At 45.7% G+C, this 12,364-nt stretch overlaps 1 protein-coding gene across 1 annotated transcript in view; it reads left to right on the top strand.

The window, feature by feature from the left end:
- The first annotated feature begins 531 nt into the window (after positions 1-531).
- SNX30 (sorting nexin family member 30) overlaps positions 532-12,364 on the top strand; it is a 36,923-nt gene continuing 25,090 nt past the window's right edge. The window contains exon 1 of the mRNA XM_060237154.1: positions 532-983. Coding sequence (XP_060093137.1) covers positions 810-983 — 174 coding nt within the window. The 5' untranslated portion in view covers positions 532-809. The remainder of the gene's footprint in view (positions 984-12,364) is intronic.

Genomic DNA, 12,364 nt, shown 5'->3' with positions numbered 1-12,364 from the left:
TTGATTTCCCAAGGCTGGCCTTTCAAAACTGGAATAAACCTCCGTCCGAACATTCACACCAAGAGGTTTGCACTTGGCTTATATAAATACGGCTAGAGTCCGGTGGCACTTTTAAGATCAGCAGAGTTTTAGTCAAGGGATGAGCTTTCCTGTGCACGCACACTTACACTACACGAATGCACGCGCACGCCACAAAACATGCCAAACGCCCTAGCAGTTCTACTTGCAGACAAACAACATTGAAAACCCGTAATAAAACCAGGGGCTGCCCGCGGCAAACACGGCTGAAGGAGAGAGAAAGAGAGACCGTGACAGGAGGTTCACGAAAACAGCGACGGCCCCTAGCGGATAAGGATGAATGAAAGGGCCAGGAGCGAAAGGAGAGATTAGGGACCGCCCCTCGCGAGGCAGGGCTCAATGAGCGCGCGGGAGACGCGGCCGCCGCAGGTTTCTCCGCCTATGGCTGCCGGCGTTGAGCAAGAGAGGGCGGAGCCTGGACGCTTAGTCTCTCCGGGTGAAATCGCGCTGGGTGCCGCCGCCGCTACGTTGTTATCTTCCGTGTCCCTCCTGGGCCAGCGAGGGGGAGCTCCTGCCTCGGCAGGGAGGAGAAGGCTGGCAGGTGGCGGCGGTGGCGGCTCTTTGCCCTGAAAAGGCGCGGGCGGAGCCGCCGCTGCAGCCTCCGCCTCCTGGGCGCAAAGGCGGCTGCAGCTGGAGCCCCGACCCCGCGGCCTTTGGGCTTCTCGGAGGGGCCACGACGAGGCTGCCTCCCTTCTGCTTCGGCCGGGGCTTCCCGCTGCTCCGCCTCCACCATGTCTGCAACGGGGGGCGGCGGCGGCGCGGGGACTCCCAAGGCGCTGCCTTCCTCCGGCCCCAAGTCCCTGCGGGATATGCCGCACCCGCTGGCCGCCTCCGGCAGCGAGGAGGCGGGCGCCGACCTCACGCCCAGCCCGGACTTCCAGCTGCCTCGCAGCATCGCCGACAAGGTAGCCTCCGCCGCCCACCATAGCTAGTCCGGGGCCTGTGGGGATGGGTGGCCTTCTGGGGGCGGGAGGGCGGCGGCGAGCGGAGCTTGTTTGCCTCCCGGGGGCTTCTTGGGTGGGCTTGCTCCTTCCCGCCCCGCCCCGGTCTCTTCTCCGTGCCTGCCTGGACCTTTGCTCATTCTCACTAGGAGGGCTTGTTGAAGGAGCCGCTTCGCAAGAATGAGGCTATTGTTTCCCTGCGACGGCCGTGGCTCTGGCAGTTTGTTAACCATCCTTCAGACTTGAGAAAAGGTGCGCTTCTTATCACGGGCTAATACTCCCCCCCCCCCCCTTTGTCTCCTGTCCTGATTTTAGACGGTTCGTTTCTTGGGACAAACCCACCCGTTTCGTTTTGCTTCTGTCGAAGTTCCCTGAAAAGATGGAAGTGAAGGGGCGCGTAATAATGCAATATCCCAGGCTGGTTGTTAAGCAAAAGCTTGTTGAAAGGTGTATATGGAGAGCAGTGTTCCCTCTAAGATGCAGAGTCTTGTGAGCAAAGATTCTACTTTGTGATCTACTGGCATTAAAGTTGTGAGCTGCTGCATAAATTATTGTGCTCTGGGACCATTTCCCCTGAGCTAAGACAAAAATGTGTGAGCTGAAGGCTAAAAATCTGTGAACTAGCTCATACTAACTCAGCTTAGAGGGAACACTGATGGAGAGTGAGCATATGCAGAGTGGTGTTAGCTGGCAGCTTTACTATGGCTTCTTAAGACTGGGTTGCATTGCTGGTGTGTATGGTGAAGCTGTCTAGGGACCAGTGCCAGTCCTTGCTTTAGCTGGCTAGCTGTGAGGGCATGAACATAAGGCATGGACTTGCCAGTTAGTGTCAGTGATGAATACTTATTTTTGTAATGAAAGGTTCATGGGCGGGTGTGTGTTGGCAGTAGGGAGTATCTTTTTATCTTTCCTTATTCTTTTGCATTGCTTCCAAAGCTACACTTGTATCCTTGAGCATCTTCCTGCCCTAGGAAGCTGAACGGCATGGAAATGACTAATGGCCTTCATTAACAATTTGCAGTACTGTAACCAACTCTGAATGGCTCATGTCTCTTAGGTTTTGTCAGCTAAATTGTAGTTTGCTGCTAGTTACTTCATGCCTAAAAACACACACACACCAGATATTGGACACAGAGATGTCATAGTTTAAGACTTGATCAGCTTCTTGTAGCGTTCCTTGAGCTGTACAAGATAATGATGGAAATTATAATAGTTCAGATGGAAATGTAAATGAAGAAAGATACAGCCTAATCTCCCCCTGTGATGCATCCCTTTCCAGTCCATCAAATGCATAAGAAGACCAAAGTCCAGTGGCGTCTTAACATCTTGGTGTGCATTACTTCACAAGTTCTTCACAAGTGGAAAGCCAGTTTGATGTAGTGGTTAAGTGTGCGGACTCTTATCTGGGAGAACCGGGTTTGATTCCCCACTCCTCCACTTGCACCTGCTGGAATGGCCTTGGGTCAGCCATAGCTCTGGCAGAGGTTGTCCTTGAAAGGGCAGCTGCTGTGAGAGCCCTCTCCAGCCCCACCCACCTCACAGGGGGTCTGTTGTGGGGGAGGAAGGTAAAGGAGATTATGAGCCGCTCTGAGACTCTTCGGAGTGGAGGGCGGGATATAAATCCAATATCATCTTCTTCTTCTGGTATAAATCTGGGCTCTGACAAATAACTCCCATGGGAGCAGTCCTCCATAGCATGAGTACTGAAGTTGGCTGTTGCACCCTTTAGAACTGAGAAACAAAGCTGTATTCCAGGTGTTACTCTCAAAATACATTGTGTGGGATGGGCACAGGTGGTGTTAGAAGTGACAAATGTGGTTGCAGCAGAAGTACGTAATGCCAATATATGCAAGCAGGTGTCTGGAGCAGCAGCTCAAAAACTTTTTGTGTTTATTCCTGTTAACAGCTGCTTGCAGAGAGGATGTAGTAATTAAGCACCTGGAGCTTGACACAGGTTGTACTTTCACATGGTATAAGATCCTGTGATGGGCTTCCCATGAGGTATGCCACATGTGTGAACAAAGAGACAGTTCCTATTCCTTACGCTCGAGCTACTGAATTCAAAAGTATTGAATTATCTAGTGCCTTTGTTTTTCTGTTGCTGTAAGTCGGTGGGTTTCAGGCTTCTTAATCTCCAAAAACCCTTTCCATGTCCATGTGCCTGCTGAAGTCGGAGTGCATTGCCAGAGTTCCTAGAAGGTAGTCTGTCACTGCTTTAGTGGTTTATTTTTTTAAAGTTAAGAATAGAATATTTAGATTCCATCTGGCATGAGTATTATGGGATGGGATCCTCTGCAGGACCCATCCTTCTGTTCCTACTCTAGTCAGGGAGGAAGTTCAGAACCTGTGAGAAGACTTGTCAGTGTGACTTCTTCCAGCGTTAGTCAAAAGAAATGGGTTGTCCGGAGCTTCCAGTGTTACTGGCACTTTAGACTCATCATGTAGTAGCCCTCTTGTTCCTGTTTGCTCTCAGATATGTGAGAGATGCTGTGGTTATTTACGCATGTTCTGTGGTACGCTAAGCCCACAGCTTCCAGGGCTGAATTAAAAAAGGCATTACGCTGAGTTGCATCTGACAAAGTAATATCCGGAAGAACCTGGCAGAGATCCTGGTTGTTTGAAAACCATCTAGTGGAGTAGTGGGCAGACTGTTTGCAAAGGCTTGTGCAGGTCTTCTTATAGTCACCATGTCTGGATTTAGATGCTGTGCCTGGCCTTGTTAAAGAGTTCCCAAGGCAATGAGGCACTGTCTGGAACACTATGTCTCACACTGGTGCTTCAGTAGTGGTTAAAAGTGCAGACTCTAACCTGGGAGAACAGGGCTTGATCCCCCACTCCTCCACATGCAGCTGCTGGTTTGATTTTGGGTCAGTCACAAGTTCTCTCAGAGTTGTTCTCTCAAGAGCAGTTCTCAGAAGAACTTTCTCAGCTCCTAGCTGCCTCATAGGGTTTCAGTTGTGGGAACAGACAGGAAACTGTAAACCTCTCTGAGTGAAGTGTGGGGTATAAATCCAATCTCTTCTTCTCTTCTTTTGGATCCCTGACCTGCTGAATAGAACTGAAATAGGTGGTTTCTATTCTTTTTGTGTTTACAGTGAATTGAGGGACTTCAGAATATGCATTGCTTTAGAGGCTCCAGAACCTTTCTACCTATCTCCGCAATCTGGCTCCTCTTGGCTCATGTGTAGATTTAAATGCTCCATTAGCCCTTGCTAATATTAACTTTCTAGCAGTAGGAAAATTGGTGGGGTAGAAGCCTTTAAGAAATTGCCATCACTCTGTCCTGCTGAGATCATCAGCGCCTGAAGAGCACATCCCATTCTAAAAGCAATGTTTGAACAATACTCCTTGGCTATCCAGTGACATGCTGTGCACCTGTACTTTGCACAGTGTGTTCTTTCATTCTTTTCTTGCCATTCTAAGAAAAAAATTGACAGGCTTGTGGCCGCTTCCTGCGTGTCTCCTTCTTCCTCTTCTTTTGATCGTAACTTCCTGCCTCACAAACCCTGGCTAGAACACTCCCTTATATTTCAGATCTTTTCTGCTTTTGTAGCAGGAACATGGGAAATCTGTTTGAATTGTGAGCACCTGAACTGAAAAAGAGGCTTCTAGATCAGTAGAACTAGATGCATGTAGCAAAACTGTAGAGTGCAAACTGTGTGTGTTGGGTCTCTACAATTCAGTTGCACCCCACAGTTAAGATCTTTCTCCCCCCCCCCAAAAAAAATATTAGTCTTTGATTCTGATATTTCTAGGGTCTCAAGATATGAGCTGTTGCTAGGGAGAGCTCAGTAACTAATAGCCACCTGTTTCTTTTCAGTTTGCTGTTATTTCTGGTTTCTGTTGATGTATTTCCAGCTGGTTAATGATTGGTCACATGGAAATGCGTAAGGGTGGTGAACTATTGGTATTTTTCTGACTAGTTTATTTTCCCCCTTGGGGATTTCTTAATAAGTAGGCTTTAAGGCCAAGAAAAATAAAATCATGGACTTTGACAGAGGACCCATATAACCAATATTGAGCATTGTATAAAATGCCTACAGAAAAGCTGTCAAGGAGGCAGCTCACGATGTGGGAGGGAAGATGATGATGATATTGGATTTATACCCCACCCTTCACTCTGAATCTCAGAGTGGCTTACAATCACCTTTACCTTCCTCCCCCAGAACAGATACCCTGTGTGGTAGGTGGGGCTGAGAGAGCTCTCACCAAAGCTGCCCTTTCAGGACAGCTCTGTGAGAGCTATGGCTGACCCAAGGCCATTCTAGCAGCTATAAGTGGTGAATCAAACCTGGTTCTCCCAGATGAGAGTTGCGCACTTAACCACTACACCAAACGAGGAAGAGGTGCATGTATACACTCTTGGTAGAGGTTGGCTAATGTGGTACAAGAAAAAGGTCTTGCACCAAGTCCTCAGTGCTGATCAGGTTCAGGGTTGCCTTCCTTCCAGTTAGGTCCATGACATACTGTTCAAGGCACAATCACTTCTTATGTAGGAATTTCCTTGCAACCATAGCATGAGCTTACTCAGTTCAAGTGAGAGTAGTTAAAGGTTCCCATTAGTACAATCTCTCCTGATTTGATTGTTTTCCTTTGCCCATTTGTATTTCAAGGTCACCCTCAGAGTACTGGTCAGGTGAGTGATGACGCACCCCCAGACCACTAAAAGAAGGAGGAGGGTATGCATTAAGTGTGTGCTCACGTATTCCCAGGCTTTGGCTTGGTGTGGCATTTGTACAGAGCCATTGTATGTAAAGAGAATAATCATTCCTTTCAGTTCAGCTGCCTTCTGCAGCCCCATTCTCTTATTCTTGGGCATTTTGATGAACAATTGAAATATGTTCTCATAACCTCCCTATAGGCCACAGATGATCCTTATAAGAGTCTCTGATAAGAGAGCTGGGTCTGGCTTGTGGGACTGGAAAAAGTGATGTTTCCTCACTGTCAGGGTTAATTTGGACTGCTGCTTATCCTTTATCATGCTGAATTATTTCTTATCTCTTCAAAGCTTAACAGCGCCTTGCTCCATATTGATATTGACTGAAGAGTATTAGGTTGATTAACTGTTGTTGGATGCAGTCCAGAGATGGATCTATAAGTTTGAAATCCACTGGGACATTTTATGTCTTCCAATGTCTTTTAAAAAATTGTGCTAGATGAGATACAGGAAGGGGACCTCTTCATTCAGTGTAGCATTTCCAAAGTGTAATTTTTAATACCAACGACTTCTCCTTCAGCAGGTGCTATATTTCACAGTTACAGGACTGACTGACTTCCTCCTCCATGGAAAATGTGTAATCAGCTAGGATGGCTTCAAAATTTGGTATTAGTACAGAAGCCCCTGGTTTGGATGACCCAGGCTAGCTCCGTCTCATCAGATCTCGGAAGCAAAGCAGGTTGGTTCTGGTTAGTGCTGGATGGGAGCCAACCAAGGAAGTTTGCTATGCAGAGGCAGGCAATGGTGAACCACCTCTGAACATTTCTTGCCTTGAAAACTACAAGCAGGGATGTCAGACTCATTTGTTATGAGGACCAGATCTGACATAAATGAGACCTTGTCGGGCCAGGCCATGTGTGTCATAAAATGTAATGCCAGTTAGTGGAGATATCAATTTTATAAAGGACACGGACAAACACAACTAAATATATATATTTTTAAGACTTAAAATATGCTTAAAAGATTAGCAGTCTTGCAATACTTTGTTTAACAGTTTCTGTTAACTCACATCTCTTGCTCTGAATTATTGTATCAAAATCTGGAGACAATGTCTGTGTTGTAGCAACTGAGTATGCTGTTCAGGTGTGTGTCTGTAAGTTGGAAACCTACTTTTGATTTACTGACATACATTACAGAAATCTCATGGTCAGTGCTTTGAGCCTAAGACCCGGGGAAAACATGAAATGGCTGAGCATTGTGAGCTTTTGTACATAAGTTGCTTCATGTGCATGTCAGCCAATGGAGAAAATAGGGGCTTTGCTTTGTAGCTCCTGTGCGATTGAGCAAGCCTGGCAAAGCAAGCTGTGATGCAGAAGGAAGCAAGAGAGAAACAAGGAAGCAGATGACAGTGAATTGCTTGCAGGCCTGATAGGAGCCATCCAGGGGCTTGATTTGGCCACTGGGCCGCATGTTTGACACCCTTGCTCCACAGGGCCACCAGAAGTGAGCTGCAATTTGACAGCACTCTCTACCACCAGTAAGAGAAGGTAGGTTTCTTCAGACTGGATTTCATTTGGCATTCCACTGTTGCTGAAATAACTTGAGTGGGGAGCAAGGTTAGCTGGCTTATGTTCAACAGAACTGTATTCTGCCTTTACTCAATCTGGTAAAGGAAATGGACAGGAAATATTGTATCCAGGCAATACCATCACAAACAGACTATTTAGACAAAAGTTACAATTTCTAAACTTTCCAATAAAAATAGCAACCACCCAGTCTAAAACCCAAAATAAGATAAATCCAGTGAAGGTGGTTTTGTCAAAGTCGGCTGACGGCTTCCTTATCTCTAGTGCAGGGGTGGCCAATGGTAACTCTCCAGATGTTTTTTGCCTACAACTCCCATCAACTCTAGCCAGCATGGCCAATGGCTGGGGCTGATGGGAGTTGTGGGCAAAAAACTTCTGGAGAGCTACTGTTGGCCACCCCTGCAGTGGTAAGTGGTTTCAGATGCTGGGTGCAACTACTGAAAGTATAAATGTAGCTCAAATTGGACGTCAGTATATATCTGCTTGTGTGTGTGTGTGTGTGTGTGTGTGTGCTAGGAGTGCATGGCTTTTCTTCTGGATGGAGGAGGTACCCTTCACAGCAGTGTGGTCTCTGTGGCACAGTTCACTCACAACTGCAAGCTGTGTGTCGCTTGCTGCATGAGTAAGCTTCAGTCCAAACTTGTATATGCAAATATTTTTCCTCACATATCCCATTGTCTTGTACACAGCACATTTAACTAGGTGTGCTTCTATGGCAAACCACAGTTTGCTGGTCTGGATATAGGGCCAAGCTATAGTTTGTTGTTGGATCATCTTTTTCTCTGACTGAGTCTGAAACATCTTCAAATCTTGATTGCTTAACAGCAAACTGTTGCTTGTTCTTGAATCCAAGCCTTGCCTCTTTTCCTAGGATGTCTGCCCAGAATGACAGACAGGCATCCTCCTTACAAGCAAGTAATAGCCTAGATGAAATTGTATCATGCGATTTTCTTTCCTCTTCCCAAGTCAGGATGTTATTATGCTTTCTGGGTGATGATTCTGGTGTGCCAACCCTCCTCCCCTTTGCTCCCTCCTGCTTTCCCCAGATTGATGTTACTACCCATATGGTGGCAGAGAGGGGGCGGGGGTCAGTTTTGATAGGCATTGTGGGTGATTCCCCCTATAAGACTGTAGAGTCTTGTGAGCAAAAATTCTACTTCATGAGCTACTGGCATTAGAGTTGTGAGCAAGTGATTTGGCTACTGCATAAATTAGTTTGCTCTGGAGCCATTTTTCCTGAGTTAAGGCAAAAATGTGTGAGCTGGAGGCTGAACAAGCAGTGAGCTAGCTCACACTAACTCAGCTTAGAGGGAACACTGATTGTGGGGTCTGTGACTCAGTGGCAGAGCATCTGTTCAACAAGCATAAGATCCTGGGTTCAATCCTTTGCATCTCCATTTAAAGGCACCAGGTAACAGAAAATGTGAAAGATGTCTTTTGGAGACCCTGGAGAGCTGCTGCCAGTCTGAGTAGACAATACTGACCTTGATGAATCTGTAGTTTGATTCAGTACAAAGCAGCTTCATTGTTCAAATAGAGTGGTGGATGCCTTCGGTATGGTGGCTTCATTGTTCATGGGGACTCTTCACTAATTTCTTCAACCCTTCTTTTGGTACACTTGCATGCTTGTTATACAGTTGAAGAATGGTTGGTAGGTGGGAAGATGAAGGTTACATTGGCTTTTCATAAAGCTGGTTTCAGTGTGCACCCTAAGGAAACCTACGTGTGTTGTCCCACTAATTTCACTAAACAGAGAAATACTTAGTGTATCAAATTTTGTGAATAATTTCAGAGGTTAGTTGCGTTGGTGGACAGTAGAAGAGCTAGAGTCAAGTCCAGTGTGACTTGAACCTAGTTGTACTGGGATAGGAACTTTCAAGAAGCAAAGCTCATACCTGATGACTCTTGAGAACTTATTCCTCCCCCCCCCCCCAAAAAAAAAATCAGATGCTGCTGAACCTGAATCTAGCTCAGATTCTGTGGAAACTCTCTTGAGGGCTGTTGCTACCCTTTCTGCTATAAATTTAATCAGGACACAGGTCTTCCTTTCTCCATAATTAAGCCTACATGGTATCTTACAGAATTTCTGTTTACATGTGGTTCTAAAAAATGTTTTCTGCATTTTTCCAAAATAGAAATGGATCCAAGCTGATGTTTGTTCTACCTAGCATCCTGAGCTTGGTATGCTTCATAAGCTAAACATTTTTCTTAGTGAAGAGTCAACATTGTTGTTTTAGCTTTACTGAAATCGTAAAATGGCTTGCATGATAGCGTTAACACTGCCACATTTGGTGTCCTGAATGCTCATTAACTTTATGCGGTGCCCCTCCAGGTGAGGGGTGCAAAACTTGCATCTAAAGCCTCAGATTTAGGAATTAGAATCCCCATTGAATGCACTAGAGCTTGCTTTCTAATTGTTTTTAAGGACAGATTTTTTTTTTACCCCTCTTACAACACTAGCACTTGGGATAGTGAAATCTTGAGCAGTCTGCTTATGAAATGTGCTATGGACACTAATAAAAAAACATTGGAGATATTCATGCAGAGCAGGTTCATTAATGTCTGTTGCCTGTCAGCTAGATGTTTCTCAATGGGAACAGACATATGCTCTGTGGGTTTCCCTGTGGCTGCCCACAGCTGGAAAAAGGAGAATCAGGATACTTGTGCAGTGCAATGCAGAGGTAATCTAGGCGATTGATTTTGGTGGTGAGCATGGGTGAGAGATTGAGGGGAACACTGCCGCCAACTCTTTCAGCTGTTCTTACGTACTCCCTTTGTTTCCAGCTCAGGAATGGCCGAGGGCACAGGTGAGAGAAAGGCAGGAACTGTAGGGCTGTGACTCATTGTATTCAAGACCATCACAAGATGATTTATTAATTTACTTAAATTCTATTTCTTTTTTATTGTAAGCTGCTTTGTGTCCCTCTGAGGAGAGAAGCAAGGAATAAATATTTAAGAATTGCACTGTTGGCTTGATCTGGTAGGGTTCCTCTTTTGTTGGTTGTGACTATTGCTTTTCTGTTTGTTTTGGGGAAAGAGAGAGTTCTCAGGTATGCTGTTTACGTGCTGCCTAGTGTGTGGAAGGGATTTTCCAGGGTGGTACAGAATCTCCAAAATGCTAGGGGTGTGCCATCTGGTGAATTTTATTGAGGCCATTCTTTATAAACCTTTAAAATCTATCTTGTTGTTGAAGTGAGCATGTCTTAACACTCTGAGCTAACCTTCCTTAAGTTTTAGTTCTGAGTCACTGATAGTAGATTAGGAGGGGCAATTCTTAGGCACATCTCCTCAGAAGTAAGTCCCATGTTATTCATTGGGGCTTGTTCCTGGGAAGATGTCTTTAGGATTGTTGCTGAAGTTTCTAGTCTAGTCAACTTCTCTCCTGCTTCCTTAACAACAGCAATATGAAAACAGTTAAGTAGAAAGGTGCAATTAAGATGCAATCCACAATGAACATATGAAGCTGCCTTCTACTGAATCAGACCCTCGGTCCATCAAAATCAGTATTGTGTACTCAGACTGGCAGCGGCTCTCCAGGGTCTTAAGCTGAGGTTTTTCACATCTATTTGCCTGGACCCTTTTTAGTTGGAGATACCAGGAATTGAACCTGGGACCTTCTGCTTACCAAGCAGATGCTCTACCACTGAGCCATCTTCCCTCCCCTGAAATGAAAGTGTTTGCAGGTAACTTGTGGTGCTGCTCTTAAAGCTTATACTGAGCAACAAGGGGCCACAGGGGCCTCAGTGCAGGTCTTCCTTTATCTGGGATTTCGCTGGGGTTGGGGGGTGTGTTGTGTGAAGGAGCATGGCTTCTTTAAGAGGGGCTCAGTAAGCCAATATTGTGCTAACTATGATGGTGTGTAGTATAGCATTTGTGTTCTGAAAGGTGCTCATGGGGAAAAGCCATGGTGTTTGGGTTCTGTACTGGGCTTCAAAGCCCCAGTTTATACCTCATTTCTTTAACTCTTATTTGACATCTGAATGTTCTATGCAGCAGAAGCATCCTTTGCAATTTCTCATGTGCAGAGAAGGAAGCCCAAACTAACAGAAAATCCTGATTGCTTTTGCTGTGTTTGGCAACTGGTGCTCCTGAATACTTCATTTGTGTTCATCTTTTCTCCCCAGCAGGGACCCAAAGGGCCTTACAGCATTCCCCCCTTCTCCATTTTATTTTTAATGAACAACCCTGCAAGGTAGGTTACGCTTAGAGTGTGACTGACTCAAGGGCACCCAGCAAGCTTTCATGGCACCATAAGAGATTTAAACCCAGGTCTCCCTCTGCCGGTGGTACCTCTCCCCAAGCAGGCTGTGGTGAGCATAATAGAATAAAATATATGGATTGCATACTCCTTATTCAGTTTGCTAACGTGCACAAAAGAAATTGCTTAGCACAGATCATTGTTACAGCCCAAGCAGTTGACCTCCTATCATAAGAGACCTCCGCCCAAACCCTCCACCCTCATTATTCTGAGCACAAATGAGTGAGTGACCCAGCCATAGTCTTTTGGAAAGGAATGCAAGGTTTTATTTTCTTAGAGAGAGCAAGGCTAGGAGATGTGGTGAAATGGCAAAGGTAAAAGGAAATGATGAAAACACAGAGGGATCTGCTCTGTTTCTGAGTTCAATTTAGAGAATCCAGTGAAGCAGCTAGAAAGGGGGAGGAATATAATGCTCATTCAGGATCCAATTGGAGACATGACTTGTCCTTGCCTTCTTTCTCTGCCTGTTTACTGTAGGTTGACCAGTAGCAAGCAGGTAATGTACATAGTGAAGCTATGCCAGTAGCTTGGCAATGTGACGGTGCTTGGGGCAGCTCATGGGGGTTCTGCCTGGATGTGGGAAAGAAAATGGTGCAGTTTGCAAATGGTGTTGGTCTGGTAAATTAACCAGGGTTTCTGTGAAAAACCATGGTTTAAACCACAGATTGCAGCATCTGAATACCACTACTCATGCCATCAAATCTGTTTAGATGCATATCTAGGTAACCACTTCTCATTTCTTTGTAGCATTGTCAGTTCTTGTGCCTGATTCTCTACTTGTGTCACTATCACATTGAGTAGACCTGCCACCTAGAACTGCCTTGGCATATATGAATGGTGGAGA

The sequence above is a fragment of the Heteronotia binoei genome, chromosome 4 (genome assembly GCF_032191835.1).
Source record: "Heteronotia binoei isolate CCM8104 ecotype False Entrance Well chromosome 4, APGP_CSIRO_Hbin_v1, whole genome shotgun sequence".
NCBI classification, from domain to species: Eukaryota; Metazoa; Chordata; class Lepidosauria; order Squamata; family Gekkonidae; genus Heteronotia; species Heteronotia binoei.
Note: the sequence above shows the minus strand (reverse complement) of the source record. Positions and strands in the feature narration are given on the sequence as shown.